Genomic DNA, 25567 nt, shown 5'->3' with positions numbered 1-25567 from the left:
TCTTGTCCCTTTCCTCTCAGGCAAGGCGCACCTTATAAGCAGGTTAAGCGCGTCTTCTTAGTTTAGGAAAAGCAAGCGTCTTGCGTCCAACTCTCTAGCACAACGTGCTTTCCTCAGTCTTTGCTACAGGGAACTAGCTCACATTTTACCGGTATTAAAAGTGCTTGCTCTTCAAATATAGTAGTTGTCGAGTACTTGCCGCCTCTGTAAGTACCGCTTTGCACCTAAATTAGGTAGAAAATTCAAGAACTAAGAGATGAATATTAACTTTTCTAGATTACGCACTGGACTGAACATTATTTCTAATTTGTTTTCACTGCTTTATTCTTTACACATCAATCTTTATAGCTACTTGTAATATTCATTTTTTGGATAAACTTCGGCAAGTTCCTCGTATACACTCATGACTAATGGTACGGAAGAGAACCATACCTAAAGTTCCCCTTCAGCAAAGTAGATATCTTGCTTGCATCGCCCAGAGTATCCGAGGCGTGTAGAGACCTAAATATATATCGTGAGCATCTTGTATGACATGGATTAGTCTCAAATTATTGGACAACATACCTTCTTTTCATGCTACGTAGCAGAAACGCAAAAGAGCCAGTCGATGGGGTCTGGGCAATCACCGGACCGTTCAGCGAAGCTTTGACGTCAAAACTAGCTCCATTGGTCGATCATAGCGACAATGGTCGGTCGGACTTCTGGAGAACTTACATATTGTTCGCGAAGACCATTATGGTCGAAGGACAAACGCTAGGTCTATTGATGATACTCCCTCTGATTGAAGGAAAACCTAATTCAGTCCCTTCTTGGTGTCCGGGCGTTGAGGGAACGTTGAAATGCTTTATGGTGATAATTGGTGGATGAACCGAGGGAACAAGCGTACAGATGAATGGATCGCTTTCAGAAGAGGCAATGGAAGAAGCGGACCACACGCGATCAGCTAGTGCTTTGGACCAGCTGTGTCAATACGTGTCCTGCGATCTTACCTCACTCGAAGAGGACGATGCATACTTAAAACCCCGCGGTTATGCAGTAGATACAATATTAGAGGTCGTGGAAGATGCTCAAGTGTACAGAGGTTCCGACTACACTATGGACCCAGATGTATCAACACGCTTCATCAGCAACCCTGTCCACGCTGCGAACGTGGAAGTATACACCTACAGTCTCCTTCTAGCTAGACGTGCAGTTCATCGTACCAGTTTTGATATCGATAGTATACCATCGGAGTATCTGATGGCTCTGCTTTGCGCTACTAGACTTTCTAAAAGCGCAACTGTCGCTCACGAAGATGCATGGACTGTATTCACCGACCTAGGACATAACAGTTTTGAGGGACTCAGCGTCGAGCGCCAAGTACTGAAGACAGCGTTCTATGACAAACTGTTCGTCCTTGCCGGTCATTCATTCTTCAGTACCACAGGCGGTCGCTTCGGTATCGCCACACCAGGATGCAAACCCAGTAACAAAGTCTGTGTGTTATACGGCGTGCCTCCCCTTCACATGCTACGATGGCTAGAACCCAGAGTTGAAACCGGCGCGATCCACGACGAAGGCCCCGCTGAACTCTGCGGTGTGGCACTTATCCCTCATCTAATGAAGCCACACGAGCAAGAAGCGGCTCGACTTGGACCAGACGAAATCTTCGTGATTGGTCGAACGATTCCTGAAGCATGCAAGCGTTTTGAGTATCAAGGATATTTTGTAGCTTGGCGGCAGTACAGAATCCGGATATCGATGAGACGTATATTGTAGGCCTCCTGTCTCTCGAGGGAAACGCGTCATCACAAGACCATTCACTGCTCTTTTGATCCAACGCTCATGCTTGAGCCATACTGTTATCGCAATCTGCTTTCCCCTTTCGCAGAAAATGTCTTATCGTTTGCTCAATCTTGTCTCCTGGATCTCACCACTTGATACAATACTATTTCCACCAAACAGTAAAAAACTCCACAAGGATCAATATCAAAAGGTTCACACCGTTACAGATGTCTAACAGTTTCCCCTACGCAGCCTACCCAGGCGTTGGCGTACCCACAACCTTCCTCGTTGGCCCTACCACCAATCCAACACGCTTCGATGTCCACCACTCACTACTGTCGAAAGTATCACCGTTGTTTACTAAGCCCAATGGGTTCCCTCGCATCATCCTCTCCAACATCTCGCTCCCCAACATTGAACCAGCTACATTCCGTATGCTCTTCACGTGGCTGTACGAGCGTAAGCCTCCTGAGTACGCATCCGATACGAACCTGTTAGACCTCATGAAACTCTGGGTCCTAGCTGGAGAACTCGGCATCTGGAGGACACAGAACACGGTAATGAGGCTGGGTATGGCGCTGATGCAACCTGCCTACTTCGTCTGCAAGATAGAGACGGTGAGGTGGGTATACGAGAATACGCCAGTAAAGTCAAGCCTTCGAGACTACATCATCACGATTTTCTGCCAGCGCGGTCCACCAATCGCGCCCTCAACGTTCTCGCCAGATAACGAGCGTTTGGGTATATTTCGCGATGCGGCAGATTTCATGCGCAAACTGAATTTGGTCCGCGCTGGCAATCCTAGAGGGCTAGATGGATACGACCTCTATGAGCAGTTTCCGATGCAACATACGTGGTCGCCGAGCAAAAACGAGCTTGCTCCAGTGCGGGTTCGTGGATGTCTGGTGACGGGTGGGGAGGATGTAGATTGGAGCAAGATTGAGTATCCACTTCCTTCTTTCTTGGTCTGGGGCATAGAGTGGGAGGACTTACCGGATATGCATTTCGTCAGCGAAGAGAACGTTCGAAGTGTGGCGGGAAACGTATTGAAGCAGATTGAGTTTCCATAAAGATCGTGTGTGCAGTTGATCTAGCTGAGTGCTATACCCTCATTCAAGTGATAAAGCATTTACCCTGTATCTAAAGAGGTTGCACGCAATCAGACGCCTCGCAGTGACACGTATGGGAGCAGGTTGAACCTTGTATAATGGATTCTTATTGTGACGTCGATCTTGACGGAATTGTACATGCGTTGGGTGAGTGCTATAAAACATCAACTATAAAGGAGATAGGAGTTGATCATGGACAACACCATTTTCGTATTCGAGTTTTCAAGAGTCAAATCCACAACGGCTGGATGACGAGAAGCGTAAAGCAACAGGCCGCAAAAATCATGAGCAGCGCTTGCTATGAAAGTCGGGAAGGGGTATTAGCAGAAGCTATCAAACATGTGTGCCGAACGCCAGGATCATGAGAAACCTATTTTGTAGTAAAATGAAAGAGATCTAGAAAGAAAACAAGATTCGGAAGGGTTCATGACTCGTGCAGATCATGCAGACTACCTTTTGAGGTGTTTGCGCTGATGCCTCAAAAGATTATCCTTACGTGAGAAGCCGTCGAGGTTGTCGCAGCCAGGGTAAGGACAATAATGCTTGATGGCAACCACTAATGAAGGATCATTGTGCGTTGGAAGGTGTCTTCGGAGATCCTTAGGGTACAAGAAACCCATGTTGCAGGTCGAGCATACATGAGGTGACTCTGTCGAATGCGTCTTTTGGTGGCGGCTAGAGGCAGTCAGGTGGTGATCGATTGACTGAAATTCAACAGCGAAGCTTACTTTAGGTCACATTGACGGTCAAACGCCCTGTCGCATCCTTCCGTGTTGCAAGGAAACCCACCGGGTCGAGGCGCCTGCCGCTTTTGTACTGGCTTGCGGTTGCGGCTGCGTCGTGCAGATAACCGATCGCCGGGCGTATAGATGTCTTCCACATGCGCTTGCACGGTAGCTGGCTGCACCGTTGTCTCGTTCCCGTCCATGATTCGCATGTGGTCGTTGATTAACGGCTGCCCATGACCCGCGTTGACGTATTCGTATACCGGTGCCAGGTCTGCTGGCGTCTGTTCGAAGTGCAGCGGCGGCATGCTGAAGAGACCGGGGTCATTGTAGAACGTTCTTGCGGCGACGTACTGGGCTTGTGGCTGAGGCTGTCAGCAAGGTCTACAAGAGCAAGAGAAGGTGTCGTACTATGGCGTGAATGCATTGGAAGAAAGGCAGGCAACAGAGCTCGCACAGTATGTCGTCGATGTCGCCGTAGGACCCGTCGATAGGAGTGTCAGACATGCTGAAGTCCACAAGTGGGCTTGATGCTGCCACCGGCTGAAGGAGGACAGTAACAACTACTGTGAAGAGCAACAGCGAGTACATGCTCTGAGGTGTGTTTGGATGCCTAAGGACAGGACGTGGGGACCGACGAGGTGATTGACAGTGCTACAAGTTGTGTAAGAAGCGCAACAGCGTGCATAGGAGACGGCGACAATGACGATTTACTATGCAGAACAGTAGGAAAGCATGTAAGAAAAGAAGTAGAGGGAAGGGCGCAGAGTCGAATTGAGCAGATGCGTGCTACGGGCAGAGGACTGCGGAGGCCGGCTGCCTGAGGAGCCACAGGTCACGGGCAGGTGTGGCTATGTTGATGATGTAGGTGTCGAGCATTTTGGCGATTTTGCTGCGTCTTCGGCTGCAGTTCTGTCAGGTTTGAGTGTTAGCAGTGATGAAAGTGCACTTTTGATGCGTTGAAGAGTGCAACTGTGGTCGTGATGGGGTGACAGGCGACGGCGCCGCGCAGCGATCAAGGGATACGCAATCCCTCGAAGGGTTTACGCTATACCCTTTCGAGACTTCGTGAGGGGTTGTGCAGCTCTACGATACCCGTGACTTTGGCACTGTTCAAGGCATGGAGAAAGTGTCGGTGCTAGAGGCTATCGACTTCGTCGAGATGGAAGACTGTTAGTCTATTAGTTTCCTGGTAGCAACTCTGAGCTATACCAGTGCTCGTGGTTGCTTTTCCTTTCACGTGCACTCGTGTCATCGCGCTTGCGGTCGAACTTCGCAATCTCCAAAATCTGCAACTCAACTGCAACTCCCAAGCTATCGCTCACATAGTCTTGTGCAGCCCTTAGATGCATTGCATCATAACAGCTTCTGCTTCTCGACCTCGGGAGGCTGTTGACTGTGCTCTGACGATTGGATGGTAACACGAACATCCACGAGCCCTCAAAAGATACAAGTAGACGTCTCACATTATTATTAATGATCAGAAGGATTACAAGGAATTCAAGAGATTCAAGTTACATTTCGCTCAGGCTGAGGAAACGTGCTCGATATATAACAACGCGACTCCTCTGGAGTCTCCGCATGATCCAACACGCCACGACTTCACAACGAAACAAGGCAGCCACTTCAGCTGTGGTTGTTGCTATTCATATCGCAGCTTGATGAGGCAGATTAGAGGTTTAACCTCTTCTGACAATGATAGCGCATACTGTACATTGCACACGCATTTCACGTCCAATCGGCCATTCAGGCGTTCTGCCATGTTCACGGTGGGCGGCCTCCCAGGCGTCCGTCGGACAAGGACCGGTAAGTAAGGCTCCACCATAGCACCCACTATGATGGGTTGGGACAGTCTGTCCCGCGCGCTGCGCCCTTTGGATCACAGCCTTCTGTCAACTTGACAAATTAGGCAGGTACCATGATGTGTACTCTGTACTCAAGAATGGCTTGCACGCGGCGACCACTGCCCCGCGTCGCAAGTCGAAGCTTCACATGCGACGTTCTTCCATGAACACAGCCACACTGCAACTCGGTGTTTCGAAATTCCAAACCTGTCCTATTGAACATGCTGTCTACTCGTGGTCGCAGATATGCGGCCTTGGATCTGGCTGCAGGCTACACCAAAAATCGTGGCCATCTCTATGACAAGACCAAACACCCAACAGGTCTAGTGTCTTTCAGCCTTGCGGAAAACGTTCGTCTGAGTTGATTGGAATTGCTGTCACATTCCGAGTATCAACGCTGATGATCGATAGTTGCTCATGCGAGAAGAGGTCCTAGATTACATAAAGACCAAGGTCAGCCCTCAGCATCACATGGAAGAACTGTATTCTAAACACCACCTAGTGTGCTCCCAGCCTTGAGCCTAACACCTTGACCTATCATGACGGCCCTTTTGGATCCAAGCGCCTGCGACAAGCGATGGCTGCGTTCGTCAACAAGCGTTTCTCGCCCGTTTCAACTGTAACAATCGACCAAGTATCTTTTGTTAGTGGTGTGACTGCGTTGAACGACATCTTGTCTCTATGTTTGACAGACGGAGAGAACGATGGTTTGCTTCTTGGTATGCCTATATACGGATCTTTCTTTCCGGATATGGCAAGCATGTCCAAGTGAGTACAAGTGTTATCAAAGCGTGAAACCTTTTTCGCAGCTACTGACCCGTACCAGCTGCAAGTTGGTTTACACCCCTTTCAACGGCGAAGACCAGTTTACTACCACGGCAGTTGAATACTACGAGCGCGCTGTCGAAGAAGCTGGCCGAAATGGGACCAGAGTAAAAGCACTCATCATATCCAATCCACATAATCCACTCGGTAAAAGTTCTATCTGTCATGGAGGAAAAGCAGAACTGACTTGTCTTTCTAGGCCGGTGCTATCCCCGTGACACTCTAAAGGGTATCCTCCGTTTCTGCGAAAAACAGAGCATACATCTTATCAGCGATGAAATATATGCTCAATCGGTGTATAACACGAGTTCGGCCTATGAAGAATTTACGTCAATACTCTCCGTTGACGTGAAAGGTATCATTGACGAAAAACTTGTCCATGTAATGTACGGAATGTCAAAGGTAAAGTGACATTCTACTGCAGTTATATTCTCAGCGCTGATATTGTGGGTTAGGACTTTGCTGCCGCTGGCTTGAGACTCGGGTGTTTAATCACAAGAAATAAAGAACTGGGACAAGCTGTTCAGTCTTTAGCGTACGTGTACGGGAATTCTGAGGGGCGGCTAAGACACTGATTCTCTTGTATTCGCAGACGGTTTCACGGCGCCTCGCCAGTGACTGATGCTATTGCCACCACCATACTCGAGGATGAAGAGTGGCACGCCCAGTTTTTGACGAAGAGCGTGAGGGCGTTGCGTGAAAACCATGAACTTGTGGCAGAGGGACTCAACAAGGCAGGAATTCCTTTTGATTGTGACGCGTAAGTAGACTCTGCTTTCCCTGAGCGTCCTATGAACGAGTGACTGACTTGTTTTCGCGTCCAAGTAACGCTGGCTTCTTCCTCTGGATTGATCTCTCAGCATGTCTACACAGCCCGACTTGGGAGGCAGAGGATGAGTTGAAACAAGCGCTCTACAATCATGGCGTGGAGATGTCAGCTGGACAAGCGTATCATGATGAGAAGCCGGGCAACTTCCGCTTTCTATTCTCACTAGATAGGAATACTGTGGAAGAAGGTCTGAGGAGGGTCATCGACTTTTACAACACTCGTAGGACAGATCGGCAGTGATCGGAGCTAGTGAACAAATAATGCATACCCATGTGAAAGCTTGAGCCGCAATTAGAGTAGCCGAGTGTCAGTGCTAGAACTTGAACGTCGCGAGGGCCTGGTACGACGCACGACGCGTGAGGCTCGTGACAACGCGAAAGGGCGCCACGCGATTGGGAGATCCTTGCACGAGATCGTCCCGCCAGATCGGAATTGCGACAGGGGAAAGTGCGTCATCATTCCAGCCATCGCGCCTCAACTGCCACAAACAAACTGCATCACCTTTGTGCCTATGTCACCATAGTAAAGAAAAATAGGCGCTGCAATGCCGCCAATACTCTCTCGAAAGCGCTCGCGATCCGCCTCCCCTCAACTAGAACCGCCGCCGAAGCGTGCGCGGGCCCGTAAACCTTCTGCACCCGCTCGTAAAGGCAAGGAGTCTGTCTTTCAGACACTGGACGCGCCACCCAAAATCAAGCGGACGCTGTCGCAAACAAAAGCTTTGTTGGAACAAGAAGATGACGACAGTGAGTTGTCAGAGCTGGAGAGCAGCGAGGATGACTTTGAAGATGTTCCGCTGAATGGCGCAAATAAGGCCAAAGGGAAGGCGCAAGCTGGCGGTGATAGCGATGAAAGTGAGGACCATGATTGGGAAGACGCCCTCGGTGCGCACCACCATACCAAACCGGATCATGGCCCTGCGCCTGTCATTACCGGCGATATCGCCCTTACCTTATCCGCCGCACCCAAGACCGCCTTGGATACAAAGTCCGATGGGAAGAAGGGGCCATCCAAGGTCCAGCGGCAGATACGGAGCGTCACGCATTGCATGCACGTACAGTACCTGATGTACCACAACCTCATAAGGAACGCTTGGATACAGGACAAGCAAGTGCAGACGATACTTGTCGAAAGCATGTCGGCCGGGTGCTGGCGCGAACTGGAGAAATACTGGAGTGATGCAGGCATCACAGATGGGCCTAGTCGCGTCGTCGTGCAGAAGGCACCAAGTCCTCCGCCCAATCAGGCGACAAAAGACAAGAAAGGGAAGTGGAAGGATAGTGGGAAGAACGGCATCAAGGTGTACGAGAGCCCGCAGAAGCGATCGTCTGTCCGCGAGGACAACAAGAAAACGCTCCATGGCAAAGACAAGGTCGGCAGCAAAGGTGACAAGAAAGGGCGCGACTGGGGCGCGACATCCAAGCCACTCGAACCGAAAACTCCGAACTTGTCAGTGGGAGATCCTCTGCTTCGCCTACTAAGATATGTCTCTGCGTATTGGAAGTCCAAGTTCCAGGTCACAGCCCCGAGCTTGCGCAAACGTGGTTACCTGTCGCCATCGACACTAGAGGCCGAGATTAATGCTTGGAGAGAAGACCCGGATCATCCGGATACTTTTGGGGAGCGAGTCGAGAGTTTAGACGCTTTTCGCGACAGGGCTCGAAAATGCGAGGGAAGCAGAGACCTGGGAGAGCAACTGTTTACGGCTCTATTACGAGGCCTAGGCATTCAGGCCCGTATGGTAGTCAGTCTACAACCTGTTGGTTTTGGCTGGAGTCAGAGCGAAGAAGGCAAGGCTAAGAACCTTGAAAAGCTGAAGGATGCAAAGCCTGCCGATAAGGGGACTCCACAAAAGCCAGCAGCAACAGATAGCAAAGCGAAATCTGGTTCGGCTACAAAGAAGAAAGCAGAATCTACTGATGTTGAGATGGATGACAGTAGCGATCTAAGCAGTGTCATATCCATCTCTTCTGACTCCGAAGACGAAAGGCCAGCGAAGAAAATGCCAAAGTCACGCAACTACAGCGAAGAGCTGCCATACCCGACATACTGGACAGAAGCTATCTCACACCTGACACATACTCCGATATCAGTATCGCCGCTTCCTAAGACGATCATAGCAAGCGCGGCTTCTCCAGACAAGCTCGCCGACTTTTACGCTCGTGGTGCGGCGGCCGATAAAGCGAGACAGGTATTAGGTTACCTTGTTGCCTTCTCTTCTGATGGCACAGCCAAAGATGTCACGACACGTTATCTACCAAAACGCCAGTGGCCTGGTCGGACAAAAGGCTTTCGCATGCCAATCGAAAAGATACCGATACACAACAAGCGTGGAAAGGTCAAGCGATGGGAAGAATGGGACTGGGTCAAGTCACTATTGCGCCCCTATGCCAGGCCTCACGACAAGCGTCAACCATGGGATGAAGTTGAGGATGAGGGCGACCTTGTCCCTCAAGAGCCAGAGAAGAAGAAAGATATGGATGAAGAAGGCGGCAAGGAGACGCTACAGGGCTATAAGAACTCCGCTGAATACGTACTCGAGCGTCACCTCCGTCGTGAAGAAGCACTCAAACCCGGCGCGAAAATTGTTCGACACTTCGTCACCGGCAAAGGCGACAATGAGAAGTCAGAGCCCGTATATCTCAGGAAGGATATCGTGAACTGCAAGACCCAAGAATCTTGGCACAAGGAGGGCCGCGAAGTGCTGGAAGGTCAGCAGCCCCTTAAGCTTGTGCCTATGCGTGCTGTCACAGTGACTCGCAAACGCGAAATCGAAGAGCGCGAACGCATCGAAGGCGGCAAAGTGAAACAAGGGCTCTACTCCAAAGCGCAGACTGACTGGATCATTCCTGATCCAATCGTTGATGGCCAGATCCCACGTAACTCGTACGGAAACATTGACGTTTATGTACCAACCATGGTGCCGAAAGGCGCTATTCATATCCCACTCAAAGGAACAGCGCGCATATGTCGCAAGCTCAACATCGATTACGCGGAAGCGTGTACCGGATTCGAGTTTGGTAAGCAGCGTGCTGTACCTGTCATAACTGGAGTTGTGGTTGCGGAAGAAAACGAGGATATGCTCATAGATGCTTGGGAAATTGAAGAAGCCGAAAAGCAGAAAAAGGAGAGAGACAAGAGGGAGAAGTTCTTGTTGGGCCTATGGAGGAAGTTCGCAAGCGGTCTGAGGATTGTGGACAGGATGAGAGAAGAGTACGGAGAGGATGTCGAATTGCCAGCAAGAGAGAAGGTGGTACTACCCAAGGAGGAAGACACCACGGAAAAGAAGTCGCAGTGGGAGGTGTTCCAGAATCACACAGATTTCGAAGGTGGCTTCATGCGCGACGATGGTGCAGCTTCTGGTGGTGGCTTCTTGCCTGAAAGAGCGCCCCAAACGGCACAACAAGATTATGACACGGCTGGTGGGTTCCTGTCAACAAGCCAAGACGATCCTGAACATGGCGATCTCACTATTGATCACGGTGAGAAGAAGGATGTACCCCGCGTATCCGTGGCGGACAGCACATATCGCACACCGATCTCGCTCACACAGGCGTTGCAGCAGCCGCCTAGTGAATCTGGTGGAGATTCGGATGACGATGCGGACGATGATATGGATGCGCCACAGGCTCAAGAAGACGAACAGATCGAAGAAGACGAAGAAGAAAAAGTCAAACCTAAAGCCACTCGCCGCAAGTCAACCGCCACAGCTTCAGCCCGTGGTCGTGGTCGTCCACGTGGCCGCGGAGCAAAGAGTGCGACAGTACCCGCACGGAAACGTAAATCTAAGGTAACAGATTCAGGGTCTGACGATGATGCGCTCTCTGATGCGCCCTCGGATCCGCCAACACCACCGCCTTCCACCCGCTCAGCGCCAAGGCGTAAGGCTGCCAGGAAAAGTGACGCACAAGTCAAGAGCCACTTCTTTGCCGAAGGAAGCGATGACGAGACGGATATGACGGACATGACTGAGCGCAACTCGCCAAGGAAGAAGGCTGCAACACGAGGACGTGGTAGTGGCAAAGGGAGAGGGACTGGACGGGGAAGAGGGCGAGCGGGGAAAGCCAAGTAGTGATACGAGAGTAGAGTATTGATACCTACACCGGTGTGCAGTAGACGTGCAAAATCATTCGAGCTAATCTTGACGATACGACCAGAAGGCATGAGAATCCGCCAGCCAGCATTAGGGCTGACCAACAGGAAAAGATCTCACGATCTTTTCAGCGCCAGTGCGCTTACCCCATTCGATGGTATCGCTACTCTCCCGATCCAACTGCCGCATTACATCATTCTTCCCCGGATTTCTCCCACACTTTCAAACCCCCGAAACTCAAAGTTGCGAAATCGCGAAATCGCAAAAGTCAAAACACAAAACAGCAATTAAGTATTACCGGATTAAGACAAAATTCTCGAGTCGACACCATGCATGCCGATCTGTTTTTAGATCAGCCCAGCCTCGCTAGGTGTGTCTGGGCAAGTCTTGGTTCCGCCATTGCATGCTCCCGATCCTTGGCAGGCTTCGGTACCATGAATTTCCCCTAATTCAATCCCAAACAGTCGGCCTGTTGTAGCCAAGCTGCGCCATTGTACAGTCTCAGATTGCTTCTTCAACGCTTTTGTTATCGCGTCTGGTCCTTGCTCAACATGCATGACAGCGTGACAGCTGCGGCTGCCCGGTCGTTCGGCAGTATTGCCCATGGTAGCTCTGCGTTGTTGGGGAGTTTGTGGCAGCAGTGGCTGTTCCAATCGCGTCGGCAGAGAGCCGTAGACGTGCTTTCGGCGCCGCCCATGTGGGAATCCTCCCAGTATCCACCCGAATGCCACGCCCGCCGTCTCCTTCGTATTCGTGCTCATCACCTGTTGCCCGGCGCAAGCACGTCTTGGCTACAATGCACACTGTTTGATCTGCGATCCCTAGTCCGCGCGCTCATTAGTTGCCAGAAACGTCGTGCCTTTCCGGTGTTTTTCTATCGATGGGTCGAGATGCGTGTCTGGGGTTGGCGTACATAAGTACATATATCCTCCTTTTGTTTCGTTTTCTTACGCCTCATCCTGACTGCGGTCTTTATCAGTCACTCGCTTTGCCAATCTTTTTTTCTTTGGCAGCTGTCTCTCGCTTTCCGACTTTTGAAACCAGTCTTATTCTTAATTATAATTCTCTGAAAGATGCGTTTCACAGACGTCTTTGCTGTCAGTGTGGTGGCGCCTTTGGTGGCAGCTCACGGTGGAGTCCCAGGAGCACCTAAGATTTTTGGCTTACCCAGAGACTTGCTCGATGACTTCAAGGCTCCCGTTGCTGCCCGTACGCTTCGACACCCTGCTACGCCCAGGGGTGGCCTGTTGGAAACCCGCCAAGGTGGTCAGAACGGACGTTGTGGACCTAGCTTTGGCAATGCCAAGTGTGCTACAGGGTACTGCTGCTCTGGTGCCGTATGTTGGTCTTCAATCTTCGATACAGGCAGTTGCTAACGGGAAAAAGGGATACTGCGGAACTTCGAAAGATCACTGCCAGGCTCCCGACTGCTTGATTGACTTCGGCCCAGCTTGCGATGCCAACAAAACTCCCGGTGGAGCTAGCACACGCAACGATCCTCGTCCCCAAAAGGGCAATGTCGCATACGGAGGTGGCGGTGTATATGCCTGCAAGAAGGCTGGAACAGTCGCCATCACCTACGACGATGGTCCATACATTTACACCGACCGCGTCCTCGACCAGTTCGCTGCTGCTGGCTTCAAGGCTACCTTCTTCGTGACCGGTATCAACCTTGGCAAGGGCGCCATCGACAGCACAGCGCAATGGTCCAACGTGATCAAGCGCATGGTTGCCGAGGGTCACCAAGTCGCATCCCACACATGGTCCCACCAGGATCTCAGCGTTATCACTGATGCCCAACGCTACGACCAGATGGTCAAGAATGAGATGGCCATCCGCAACATCATCGGAAAGTACCCTACATACATGCGTCCTCCTTACTCGTCTTGCAACACCGCCTGCCAGACTGTATTGAAGAACTTGGGATATGTCGTCAGCTACTTTGACTTGGACACCGATGACTACAACCAGCTTTCCAACATCCAGGTCGCTAAGGATAACTTCAAGAGGATCCTTGACTCCACTGCTGGCGGTCCCACAACGGGCTCCCGTCTTGCTATCGGCCACGATATTCACGAGCAGACCGCTCTTAACCTCACCGGATACATGCTTTCATACCTCAAGTCGAAGGGCTACCGCGGTGTTACCATGGGTGAGTGCATGGGCGAGCCTGAAGCAAACTGGTACCGCACTTCCGGCGAGGGTGGTGGCTCTACCACTCCTCCTCCTACCTCTGGCGGCGGCAGTGGCAGCACCCCTGTTTCCACTGATGGATCGTGCGGCTCTGGCAAGGGAACGTGTGCTGGATCTACTTTCGGCAACTGCTGCTCTCAGTACGGATGGTGTGGATCCTCCGCTGACCACTGCAGCGCCGGCTGCAACTCTGCCTTCGGTACTTGCACTGGCGGTGGCTCAACCACCCCTGCGCCAGCTCCTTCGACCCCAGCCAAAAAGGTCTCTACTGATGGTACTTGCGGATCTCAGGGAGGTGCTACTTGTGCTGGCTCGACATTCGGCAACTGCTGCTCGCAGTACGGATGGTGCGGATCTACCTCTGGACACTGCGGTTCCGGTTGCCAGAGCGGATCGGGTACTTGCACTTAGGAAGTTGCTGATGGGAGGAGTTTCTAGATCGTTTGTGTAAAGACGATACTAGTGCTTCTACTGTTTTTATGTAAATACATAATATAATGCAAACATCAAAACATACCGTACTTATCTGTCTTCTTCATTGACATGTCTTGATTGTATATATTACATATCCTACGTTGTTCTTACCTGACTTCTGATGACGATACTTATGTTCGCTGATATGCTAACAATGACATCCTGTAATCACACTGTGCTAAGCTGCTATCCTGTCTCGCAAATTCAGGTACTAAACCAATACCAGCTATGGCTGCGAGATTACATGAGGTACATATCGACGTCATGCAAGGTACACAGGAAAGTCGGAAGTGTAGTGGCAGTTACCCCGATACGGCCGTACCCCCTCGCTAGACTGTATCTAGTGAGTAGCTATTCGGCCACCTGGAGCGCCAAGCCTTGGTGACTAAGACTAAAAGCTTGCTAGATGCAGAAACACTACACCATTACTTACTCTGAAGCTGCGTACATGGCACCAGTAGGTGCGGACTACGATTACTGTTCATCAGACAGATCGTGGCGTCGATAGCGCTTTGTCCGTCGTCATACATTTCTATGATGCAAGCGTCTCCGACTGCTGTCTTCGTTCTATGAACTCAAGGCTATAAAGCCTTCGTAGAATGACCATCATGTTAGACATCCAGATAGCAGGTTGCAAACGCATTCTACTCAATCTGCACCTCAACGGTTCTCAAAAAGATTTATATCTTTCAGTTTGTCACCAAGCCTCTGGAACAGAGCGAACAGCATACCTTACTATCACATTCCAATCTCTATCGAGGATTCCCGACCATGCAGGATATCGACTACTCCGCTACGACCGCACTTGTGACCGGCGGCTCCTCTGGGATAGGTCGTGCAATCGCAAAAGAACTCGTGAAGAGAGGTGTCCGTCGACTGGTTCTTGTCGCTCAGAATGAAGGAAAACTGGCCGAAACAGTCAGCGAGATTGAGGGTTCTACGGCAGGAACGACAGTGCGCACGATCAAAAGCGACTTGAGCCAACGAGAAGGCCCTGAAAATGTACAAAAGCAAGTCCAAGAATGGGGTTGGACAGTCGATCTACTTGTAAATAACGCTGGCTTCGCCAGGAAGTACTATTTCGCACGCAACCCTGAGACCGACACCTCTTTGGCTACTGTCGATCTTATGGTCCGCGCCGTCGTTGATCTAAGCCTCCGTTTTATGCCAGAAATGATAAAGCAAGGCAAGGGTGGCATCTTGAATGTCGGGTCCACTGCTGGGTACCAAGCAGTTCCATACACGGCAATGTATGCAGCTAGCAAGTCATTCCTTATGTCATGGTCCCAAGCGGTTCATCAAGAGAATCTTGAAACTGGCGTCCGAGTAGCTTGTGTCGTGCCGGGCATTACTAAGACCAATCTCGATGGCCAGGGGCATGGCGAAACGCGAGGTGCCATCGACAAAGTTGGCATCGATCAGCCTGAGGATGTAGCGAAGGTCGCGGTGGACGTATACGAAGCCAACGAATCTGCTCGTGTAGTTGGCTGGAACAACAAGATTCAATCGACAGTCTTCAACCTGATTCCTGATTCTATCACCAGCGGCATTATCGCTTCGGCGCGAGGGCCACCAGAGGAGAAGTGAGCCAAAGATGTAGGGTGCGAATAGATGGCTCAACCAATACGCCGTGTCTCCGCGCAGCAGGGTAGTGTCAGGGTCAATCGTTATAAATGATCAACGCCAGCATTACCAATCTTCTCTCATAGAGAGATGCATCGTGTGATACGTAGCGTTTGCTTAACTCTGCTACGAGTCTCGACTTTTAGCTTTGCTCTACTGCAAAGAAATAAATCTCTCAATTTAGAGTGTCATCTTACTGTATCTCAGGTTGTGAGGCTCTTAACACTATAACAAGAAAAACAATACGACACAATCTCAAAGGTAGTAGTTGATGGGGCTGGCACATGAGCTGAACTTCATTGTCTGACTGGCAATCCAGTATGAGAAGTAAATGGCTACGCAGTAGGTTTGAGATACATGTCTGACAGCATTAAAGGACTACTTAAAGCAAGCCATGTAGAATGATGAATAAATCTTGGATCTTTCATTGAAGAACCCGGGGTATTGCCACTGAATAAAGAGGATTAGAATTGTTTGTCGCCGGAATGGAGTGCTTTTACATGCTACAACGGTCATTGAATCATACAGCTTCGTCACTGACTATTTGTGAAGCCTATGCTAGTATTTCCTCTTCGATGTTTCTCTCCAACTCAGATCAATTTCTGAAATCTTATTTTCACAGCTTCATTGGAACGCCATATCAAGTGCAGTAATTGCCGAAAGCACTATTGTTCGCACACCATGGCGCTGGCGATAATTCCCACAATCATCGTCAGTTTTGTAGTTATCGTAGCACTAATCGGCACGTACTACATTTATCAGGCATACAAGCGCATGCGCTTCGCAATGCCAGACGTGGAGTGCACCCGCCATATCGAAAATCCCGAGCATCTCAAACAACAACCAATCCAACTACACGATATCGAGCCTCCACACCGGAAGTATCAGAGCTATCAGTGGTATGGTTCCGAGAATGTGATGCCCACACATGTCTCCCCTGTCGCGCAAGCACTTCCGCGTATCTCTGAGATCGAGTATACGGGAGGCGAGGGTCTCGTCAGCCCGCCTGGTCGGGTCTTCTCACTTCCCAAGGATATCGAAGGAGGTAAGAGAAACGAAAATGGGCTAGACAAGTTTCAAGCACAAGATCTACACGCAGAAAGGCTATGGAACTTTGCAACAGATAGCTACGGAAACTCAATGGTAAATCAGCCCGGATTGGTATCTCCAAAGCCTGTGCGAACAGTAACGCGGAACTCTCCAAAGGCTGAGCCTACAACTACCGCATATGACTCTGAACAAATAGCAGCGGCAAACATATGGGACAAGATCAACAAGGGCGAGCTACAACCCTCGCGACGCAAGGCAGAGAAGAAAATGTCGAAGTCACTGATCGCAAAAGCACAGGAAGTACTTCGTGACCCTGCAGACTTTGAGAACGATGTCTTACAGGATATCGACCTTCGCAGCAGTACCAAAGAATGGGCAAAGGCCAAGGTTTCGTCTGCGTACGTCGCAAAACGCCCAAGCAAGCGGGATTCTTTCGATAGTACGATCACAGCCGTCGATGCCAGCGATGTGAATATCGAAAGGCCAGCGTCATATGTCAAGCGCAAACAAAGTATAGGCACAGATATTATCAAGCTGCCGCAACCGCTTGACCGATCAGCCGAGGCACGCCGCAAGATTCTTGAAGCTAAGGAGCAGATGGCAGACAGAAAGAAGCGGGAGGAAGAAGAACGTCAAGCAGAAGAGCGAAGACAGGCAGAAGAGCAAAACCAGCGCGTGGCAGAACAGCAGAAGCTGTTTGAAGAAAGAGACCGCACATTGGCAGAGATTACCAAGACAGAAGATGAAGACCTGTGTAATACGAATAGTTCTCGGTCTCGAAGATCGTCCGCTAGCCAGAGATCCAATTCATCTACCAAATCGAAAAGTGCGCGAAAGAGTCGCGAGAGGCCTCTCCCGCGATCTCCTAAGCGGGCTTGCACTTTCGCTAATGATACGACTTCATGCGTCAATGACTCTGTTACGAAGAAGCCCATCAGTAGTCGTAGTGGCATGGCAAGAAGTATGAGTATGAATGACCGGGAAAGACAGGACACCAATGCAACAATGACTCCAATCGCTGAAGGTAACGGTACTGATGATACTAATGAGCGAGACTTGGACAGTAGCGGAACAACTAAGGTCGCAAAGCCATTCTCTGACAGTATGTCAAGACGTCCTGATGGCTCCAAAACATCAGCATCATCAGGCTTTTCTTATAAATACAACCATGGAAGACGCGCCTCTAAAGATATTCCACAAAACCCATTCACTTCTATTCAAGATGCCAAAGTGTCTTTCGCGCCGACTCAGAGATCCTCGGGCTCATCTAGCATCGATAGCCGGTCCCAAGCCCAGCGACGCTCAAACGCTTCCAGCAATGACAGTCGACTCAGCTCAGACAGTCGTCTAAGCCTCAGCCATCCCGAGCGCAACAACAACAAATCTAGTGCTGAGTTTCGTGCTTCCGCGGATAGCCAGAGTGATACGCACTCGATCGCTGATCGTGGAAAACCAGAACGCAAGTCCTCGTTTGCATCTCGCACACTTGGGAAACTTGGTCGTAAGTCTTCATCTTCGGAAAAGAAGACAGAGAGCGATTCTGCGGATTTGATGCTGTTCGGGGAGCATGCCGTACCGGGGCTGAGAGGTGGAGCCATGGTGTTTGCGGCTGAGCCAGAGGAGATGTCAGAGCCAGACGATGAAGATAAAGACTGGAGACATCGAAAGGGACAGGATGATGATGCGGTGAGGATGCGTGGCGGTGCGGGGGAGAAGACGGTGGAGTCGGGGGACGAAAGCGAGGCTAGGGCGGAGAAGGACGGTGATCACGATGCTTGCGAGGATGCGCACTCTGATGGCGGCCACTCGGAAGACGACCACTCAGAGGACGAACATTCAGAAGATGAGCCTTCCGAAAGCGATGACGACATTGAAGAACGTGATTCCTGTGAAGATGAGGGTTTTGAGGATAATGCATCGGAAGACGAGCATTCCGAGTCTGAAGTCTTCAACGACGAAGTTTCCGATGCTGATACATCGGACGACGAATCTGGTGATGAAGGATCGGAGGATGGAGATGAACAGACGTTGTTGCAGAAGCCAGCTAAGATCGTCTCGACGAAGACCGTCGGTATAGTGAAGGCTTGAGGCCTTCTCACTTTTAGGTATTCTGCTGGCACAGCCCTCTGTCGTGTTTTTATTGTATTCTCATGACCTGATCTTATCATCTCGGTAATTATGTTAGCAACTTCCATATTTTGCACAGATTCAAAGCTCAACCCATAAACAAAGATTGCTTGAAACGTTGCGACCTCCCTTGCATCGCTCGTGTTGTGCTCTAGACAGCATCGTCCACCCCACCGGGCGGTCCGCCAGCAACACCCGCTGGTCCAAAAGTACCCCGATGACTATGGCTAGCTTTCTTGCCTTCCGCCTCTTCGTCATCGTCGCCATCGTCAAACATAGCTTCGGACATGAACGGACTTTTTGCCCGAATCTGACGGCCTTTTATCAGGAGTACCACCGGCACCAGACTCAGTGCCAATCCAACAAAGCCAAGTAAACTGCCTGCCCAGCCGAAACCGAGGTTCTGGAAAAGCGAGTAGGAAGCCAGAGGTAGAAAGGCGCCGAACAAATTACGACCAAGAGATGCGGCGGAAAGCGCAGAAGCAGCGTACTTTTCGTAAGCATCGGTAAGATAGTTGACTACTCCCATGTAGATCGAGTAGATGCCTACACCCACTATACAGATTCCTATCGCAGGCACAATCCAGTGAATAGATGGTCTGCATGTCCATCCATATAAGAACAGACCAGCAGTGAAGAGCAGCGAGCCAGGGATACTGGTGTACAAACGGCCCTCCGGGATGGGCTTACCAGGACGTTCTTGGTTCTTGGATGCAGTTCGAAGATACAACACATCCTGTATTGGATTGATGAGTGTGCCAATGAGCGCTCCGACGGTGATGGCTAGTTGAATCATACCTAAAAGGTACGTGTACGAAGTCAGGATATGTTTCACATGCAGTTCGTGCATGGGCACTTCTTACCAGTCTGAAAGGTGCCAAAACCGTAGCTTGCACTAAAAGTTTGTACTACCGAGGAAAAGAAGAGGAACAGAATACCCCAGGCGAAACTAATCCATAGCGTGAAGAAAGTAACGACGGGTTCGGTGAGCAGCATCTTTGTAGGTCGCATGAAGGAGACCTTGAGTAAGCTGGCTATCGAAGGCTTGTCGAGCTCGGATTCCGCATAGACTTCACGGCCCGTGTCTTTGCGAATCTTCTGAGCGCGCTTCTTCAGGATGACGTCGCCACGGGTCTCCTTAAGGATGATGTAGAAGACGGGAATGAGCGCGGCATTGTAGATGATTTGAATATAGTAGATCCTATACATGTGTCAGCGATGTGAATCAAGTAAGGAGAGATACACACCAGCGCCATGGAGATTGCAGTCCAGTAGATGGATAACCAATCTGCACAATTGCACTGCCAATAAACGGTCCGAGGGCGATACCAGCGACAGACGTGAAGCCAAAGATGGACATTGGCAGACTTCGAGCTTTGTCACCTTTCCATACATCACTGATGCTACCGCCAACAATGTTGATAGAAACCGAGGATGCACCACCGCCAAAGAAGCGGGTAACGACGAGCGTCGCAAAGTTGTCGGCAAAGGCAGAGCCGAACAAGAACAACTCGAAAACGATGTAAGCAACCTTTTAGTTTGTCAGAATGGCTTGGTGTATGTCGTCAATGTAATGACTTACGAAGTAGCCGGGCATACGGCCAGTGTTCTCGGTCAAAGGTACGAACAGAAGTGGGAAAAGAGCAGCACCCATGTTCCAGCTGCACGTTGCCCAATAGAGATTCGGAAAAGGTTCATTTTGAACGCTGAAGCGAGTTGCCATCCATTCGTTACCAGCACCATAGGATCCAGCGGGGAGACCTGTCAAGATGGAAATAAAGCAGACCGTAATTGTCAAGAACCATTTGTACTTGGTCGACCAATTGAACCTGATTTTGGTCAGCGCTTGATTCAGGCCATGAGACGATGCACGCACGGGTTATCAGGGTCTTGAGGGCCATTCCAGGTATGCAGCTCGACCTCTTTTCCATCTTTCATGCGCGTTGGCGCTTCCCTCTTACGCTGGGGTAAAGATGCACTGTCTGAAGGATGTTAGCAAAGGCGTTTGCAGATCCATCATGGACGTACCATACCTTTGTCTTCATGGAGTGATGAGGGATTTGACATGATGTATGATTCGCTGCTAAAACGCTAGTAGACCATAGAGCAGACGAAGTTTGAGACGTGGTTGAAGTGAACTGAAGGCTGTTGCATCAACAAAGTACAACAATATGATGAACATGAAAAGTGATATCATAGCACAGTAGTTACTGTTTGCTAACCGTGTGACAGCGTTCGCCATCGGACCGGACCCCATACCGTTGGAATCAGTGGAACACAATGACGTTAGCGTGACCATACCGTGAAACTTACCATCGGCGTGGGAAGATCGTCCACTAACTGACGCAAGGTTTGGAAAAGCCAAGAGAAGACTAGTGGATCTTCTCTCCCAATTGTCGCTCCATCGTTGATTACCAATTGCGGATAGACCGGTTGTTCTGCTTTTTGGTCGCCGCCATCTCGGCGAAATCGCACAAGACAGCCTTGGGGCAACGCCGTCTTAGTATACGAACTGTGACATCATGCCAGCCATTCATTTTTATATACTTGACATGAAACTGTAATGCGATCTTTCAAACGCAGCGTTCGATACTATCAGACCTTTCCGTATTGCTATCGGCAGCACAACCCGTGGCGATCTTGGCCCTAGCTCAGAGTATCTCATGGGCGAGATAGCCCAAGACGAACCGATGCTTGAATTCTGTTGACATATACGCGATTTCGTGCAGCAAATGCGCGAAGGCATGGCTTCGAAAAATGCTCTCGTGTGGCCTCACGTGAGCACGCGATGGGTTTCGCGACGATTTGGATCGGTACCAGACCTCGATGGCCCACGCGTGTGGTCACAATCAAAGCGACCTGGGGCTGGCATCCCTCTAGTGCATCGAGCTTCGTCGCGGGCCGAAACTTGAGCAAGTTGGTGTTCGGCGTGCACGTCTACGAGACAAAGTATAACGCATGCCCGCGCGATACTCGAATTGGCAATTCAGGTCAACAGACGACACGGCCAGGCATGTCTCTACCAATGGCCCTAGCACGATTGCGGGAGTAGATGTATTAGTCGCGTATATATCGTACTTGGTAAGCAACACTGGGCGGGCGTTCTTCGCTGTTTTCTATTGGATTCGATCATGTTCTACTAGATTGGAAATGTAGACGGACGAGTGTGAGAAGAAGCCGACGTCGGAATTTTACAAAGTGTGGCACAACGAATGAGGGCGCGCATGATAAAAAAAAACTTTAGAGGGAGAGATTCAGATCGATATCGATGTCAGAATGGGTGGGCGATGGAGAGATTGATGGTATTGGAAGGGGCATGGCAGTGTCGCGTGTTGCCGAGGTTTTGCCATCGGGGCTATCGGAGGAGCTTGGGCGGTGATGATGTCGAGATTCGGAAGTCGCTGAGCAATTCATACGCCGCCACTACAACCTGTCATTCTTCATTGTACATCGCACAAACTCGTTATTATACTTTGTGGGTAATACACGGGTGCTACGTGATCCTGCGTGCATTCTTTTCATTCTTTGTATAGTATTACCTTTATCTACGCCCGCATAACGTCCCATCGTCATGTTCCAGAGCCAGAGCTTGCCGTGGCGGGCAGCCCTTCGCCAGGCCTCACGCTCGAATGCTAGGAATATCACTACCAGAGCATCATCGCGACACCTCCCTGCCCAATGCACAGCATCTTTGGTCGCGAGACAACACGCACGATGCTCCTCGCCGCCCGCCGCACTCTTCGCATATCGCAGCTTCTCCACATCTTTGAGTAGACGAAAGGAAGACGATTCGAAGGCGCCACCGGAGCCGTTAGAGGAAGCGAAGGAGGAGGAGACAGAAGAGTCCAAGAAGCCGAAGGAGCAGCAAAGAGCAGCAGAGCTCGAGGGCAAGAGTGATGCGCCTGAGCCAATACCCCCACGAGCGAGTTCTGGACGGGGCAGCGCAGCAGGAGGAAGTGGTTCAGGCGGTGATGGCGGTGGCAAGAAGCGGAAGGGCAATGAACGAGCGCTTGTCAAGCCCTCGATACCTGATGTCTACCCTCAAGTCATGGCGATACCGCTCGTCAAGCGCCCTCTATTCCCCGGGTTTTATAAGGCTATCACCATCAGAGATAGGGAGGTTGGACAAGCGATTGCGGACATGGTCAAGCGAGGACAGCCTTACATTGGTGCCTTTATGTTCAAGGACGATGCTGCCGACAAGGACGTCATTCATGATCCCAGCGAGGTATACGATGTGGGAACCTTCTGCCAGGTCACGAGCGCATTCCCTGTAGGCGGCGATGATAATTTTGCCATGACATGTGTTCTCTACCCACACCGCCGCATCAAGATGACTGGGCTCAAGTCGCCACCGCAAGCCAAGGAGGAGCCGTCGGTGGCTGAAAGCACTCTGGACGAGAGTGTGGATACCCCAGAGCCTGAGGCAGCTGCCCCGCAGAACAAGGGAGATGTTGTTGCTAGCTTTGAGGAGGCAACAGAGGAGGCCAAGGCAGCTCAGGGAGCGTTGGTACCCACCATCCTCAAGGGTCGCAACGTCAGCATTGCCGATGTTGAGAACATGGTCGAGGAGCCATTCGATCTGAAGACCAACAAGACAATCCAGGTTCTGGTCAACGAGATCGTCAACACGTTCAAGGGCGTCGCACTGCTCAACCCGCTATTCCGCGATCATGTGTCGACCTTCTCCGTTCATACCACCATGAACGTTGGCGAAGATCCCGTCAAGCTTGCTGACTTCGCAGCTGCAGTTGCACAGGCTGAGTCACACGAACTTCAGGACGCGCTTGAAGAGATGGATATTGAGAAGCGTCTTAGCAAGGCGTTGGAAGTACTCAAGAAGGAACTCATCAGCGCCGAATTGCAAAAGAAGGTTGCCGACGATGTCAATGCCAGGGTCACAAAGAAACACCGCGAGTATATGTTGATGGAGCAGATGAAAGGCATCAAGCGAGAGCTTGGTATTGAATCTGATGGCAAGGACAAGCTGATTGAGAAATTCAACGAGAAGGCCAACAAGCTCGCCATGCCTGAAGCTGTGCGCAAGGTCTTCGAAGAGGAGATGAGCAAGCTGCAGGGTCTGGAGCCAAACGGATCAGAGTTCAACGTCACCCGCAACTACCTCGACTGGCTCACACAGCTACCCTGGGGTCTGCGTAGCGCGGAGAATTTCGGTATCCAGCATGCGCGAGAAGTCTTGGACGAGGATCACCACGGTCTGAAGGATGTCAAGGACCGCATTTTGGAGTTCATCGCTGTTGGAAAACTGCGCGGCACCGTTGAAGGAAAGATCCTTTGTTTGGTTGGTCCACCAGGTGTGGGTAAGACGTCGATCGGAAAGTCCATTGCTCGCGCTCTGAACCGCCAGTACTACCGCTTCAGTGTCGGTGGTATGTACGACGTAGCAGAAATCAAGGGTCACCGGAGGACGTACGTTGGTGCGCTACCCGGACGTATCATCCAAGCTCTCAAGAAATGTCAAACTGAGAACCCGCTTGTGTTGATCGACGAAGTCGACAAGATCGGACGCAATAGCAACCACGGTGACCCAGCATCAGCTCTGCTCGAGCTGCTCGATCCAGAGCAGAACAACAGTTTCTTGGACCATTACCTGGATGTACCTGTCGATCTGTCAAAGGTTCTGTTCGTATGCACTGCAAACATGGATGAGACGATCCCGCAGCCACTACTCGACCGTATGGAGGTGATCCGACTATCCGGCTATGTTTCGGACGAGAAGATTGCCATTGCTGAGAAGTACCTGTCACCCGCAGCGAAAGAGATGAGCGGACTGAAGGACGCTGATGTCGTTCTCGAGAACGACGCGATTGTTGAACTCATTAACAAGTACTGTCGCGAGTCGGGTGTCCGAAACCTCAAGAAGCACATCGAAAAGGTGTACCGCAAGTCAGCGCTGAAGATTGTCACCGATGTAGGCGAAGACGCACTCCCTGAAGCTGCAGCGCTTACTGAGGAGGGCAAGGCTGCGCAGAAGGAATCGGAGAAGGACAAGAGCGATCTCAAAGAGACTCCAGAGAACATCGAAGAGCAGACAACGGAGAAGCCGCGCGTCGCGCTCAAGATTCCAGACTCTGTCCACGTTTCCATCACCAAGGACAATCTGAAAGACTACGTTGGACCAGCTATCTTCACTTCAGATCGCCTCTACGACTTCACGCCACCTGGTGTTGCTATGGGTCTAGCATGGACATCAATGGGTGGCTCAGCCCTTTACATCGAGTCTATCCTTCAGAACGCACTCTCAGCATCATCAACACCCGGTCTTGAGCGCAGTGGATCTCTTCGAGACGTCATGAAGGAGTCAACGAGCGTAGCTTACTCGTTTGCCAAGAGCATTCTTGCCCGCGAATTCCCCAAGAACAAATTCTTCGAGCACGCCAGAATACATCTCCACTGCCCCGAAGGCGGTACACCAAAAGACGGACCAAGCGCCGGTATCACCATGGCGACCAGCATGCTTAGTTTGGCACTTGATAAGAAGATCAGGGACGATGTCGCCATGACTGGTGAGCTGACTCTTACCGGTAAGGTGCTGAGAATTGGTGGATTACGCGAAAAGACTGTTGCTGCACGGAGAGCAGGCGCAAAGACGGTCATCTTCCCACACGACAACATGAGCGACTGGCTCGAGCTGCCCGAGGTATGTTTCCTCACTTCTAACGACGAACAGTGCATTTGCTGACACATCGCAGAACATTAAAGAAGGCATAGAAGGTCGTCCCGTGCAATGGTACAAGGAAGTCTTCGACATTGTCTTTCCAGACCTCGACAAGGACGCCGCAAACAAGATGTGGGAGAAGGAACTCAAGTCTAAGAAGGGCGACCGCAAGAAGCGTGAGCAGAAGAAGAAGGAAGAGGAAGAGGAAGAGTCTGGTGAGGACGACGACTGA

General features: G+C 50.7%; 7 protein-coding genes across 7 annotated transcripts; 5 read left to right on the top strand and 2 right to left on the bottom strand.

Annotated features, from left to right (window-relative positions):
• Positions 1-888: 888 nt before the first annotated feature.
• GT037_000439 (uncharacterized protein) lies at positions 889-1758 on the top strand (the record flags this gene model as incomplete). Its single annotated transcript, XM_038925486.1, has 1 exon — positions 889-1758. One exon carries the CDS (start codon positions 889-891, stop codon positions 1756-1758), a length of 870 nt encoding a protein of 289 aa, XP_038791342.1.
• Positions 1759-1991: 233 nt separating this feature from the next.
• On the top strand, positions 1992-2834 carry GT037_000438 (uncharacterized protein; the record flags this gene model as incomplete). The annotated part of the gene is made up of 1 exon (XM_038925485.1): positions 1992-2834. The coding sequence occupies one exon, from the start codon at positions 1992-1994 to the stop codon at positions 2832-2834; it is 843 nt and encodes a 280-aa protein (XP_038791341.1).
• Positions 2835-3597: 763 nt separating this feature from the next.
• On the bottom strand, positions 3598-4189 carry GT037_000437 (uncharacterized protein; the record flags this gene model as incomplete). The annotated part of the gene is made up of 2 exons (XM_038925484.1): positions 3598-3963; positions 4010-4189. The coding sequence occupies 2 exons, from the start codon at positions 4187-4189 to the stop codon at positions 3598-3600; spliced, it is 546 nt and encodes a 181-aa protein (XP_038791340.1).
• A 1474-nt stretch (positions 4190-5663) lies between these two features.
• On the top strand, positions 5664-11168 carry GT037_000436 (dna repair protein rhp42; the record flags this gene model as incomplete). Its single annotated transcript, XM_038925483.1, has 9 exons — positions 5664-5792; positions 5854-5895; positions 5945-6210; positions 6269-6414; positions 6467-6669; positions 6723-6802; positions 6860-7027; positions 7141-7332; positions 7625-11168. The coding sequence occupies 9 exons, from the start codon at positions 5664-5666 to the stop codon at positions 11166-11168; spliced, it is 4770 nt and encodes a 1589-aa protein (XP_038791339.1).
• A 1094-nt stretch (positions 11169-12262) lies between these two features.
• Positions 12263-18617, top strand: GT037_000435 (carbohydrate esterase family 4 protein; the record flags this gene model as incomplete). Its single annotated transcript, XM_038925482.1, has 6 exons — positions 12263-12526; positions 12576-13656; positions 14083-14105; positions 14263-14313; positions 14487-15439; positions 16130-18617. The coding sequence occupies 6 exons, from the start codon at positions 12263-12265 to the stop codon at positions 18615-18617; spliced, it is 4860 nt and encodes a 1619-aa protein (XP_038791338.1).
• A 190-nt stretch (positions 18618-18807) lies between these two features.
• Positions 18808-20723, bottom strand: GT037_000434 (mfs multidrug transporter; the record flags this gene model as incomplete). Its single annotated transcript, XM_038925481.1, has 6 exons — positions 18808-19454; positions 19520-19857; positions 19904-20187; positions 20239-20485; positions 20533-20638; positions 20690-20723. 6 exons carry the CDS (start codon positions 20721-20723, stop codon positions 18808-18810), a joined length of 1656 nt encoding a protein of 551 aa, XP_038791337.1.
• Positions 20724-22227: 1504 nt separating this feature from the next.
• GT037_000433 (atp-dependent protease la) lies at positions 22228-25567 on the top strand (the record flags this gene model as incomplete). The annotated part of the gene is made up of 2 exons (XM_038925480.1): positions 22228-25317; positions 25370-25567. The coding sequence occupies 2 exons, from the start codon at positions 22228-22230 to the stop codon at positions 25565-25567; spliced, it is 3288 nt and encodes a 1095-aa protein (XP_038791336.1).

Source organism: Alternaria burnsii, assembly GCF_013036055.1.
Source record: "Alternaria burnsii strain CBS107.38 chromosome Unknown 705, whole genome shotgun sequence".
Classification (NCBI taxonomy): domain Eukaryota; kingdom Fungi; phylum Ascomycota; class Dothideomycetes; order Pleosporales; family Pleosporaceae; genus Alternaria; species Alternaria burnsii.
Note: the sequence above shows the minus strand (reverse complement) of the source record. Positions and strands in the feature narration are given on the sequence as shown.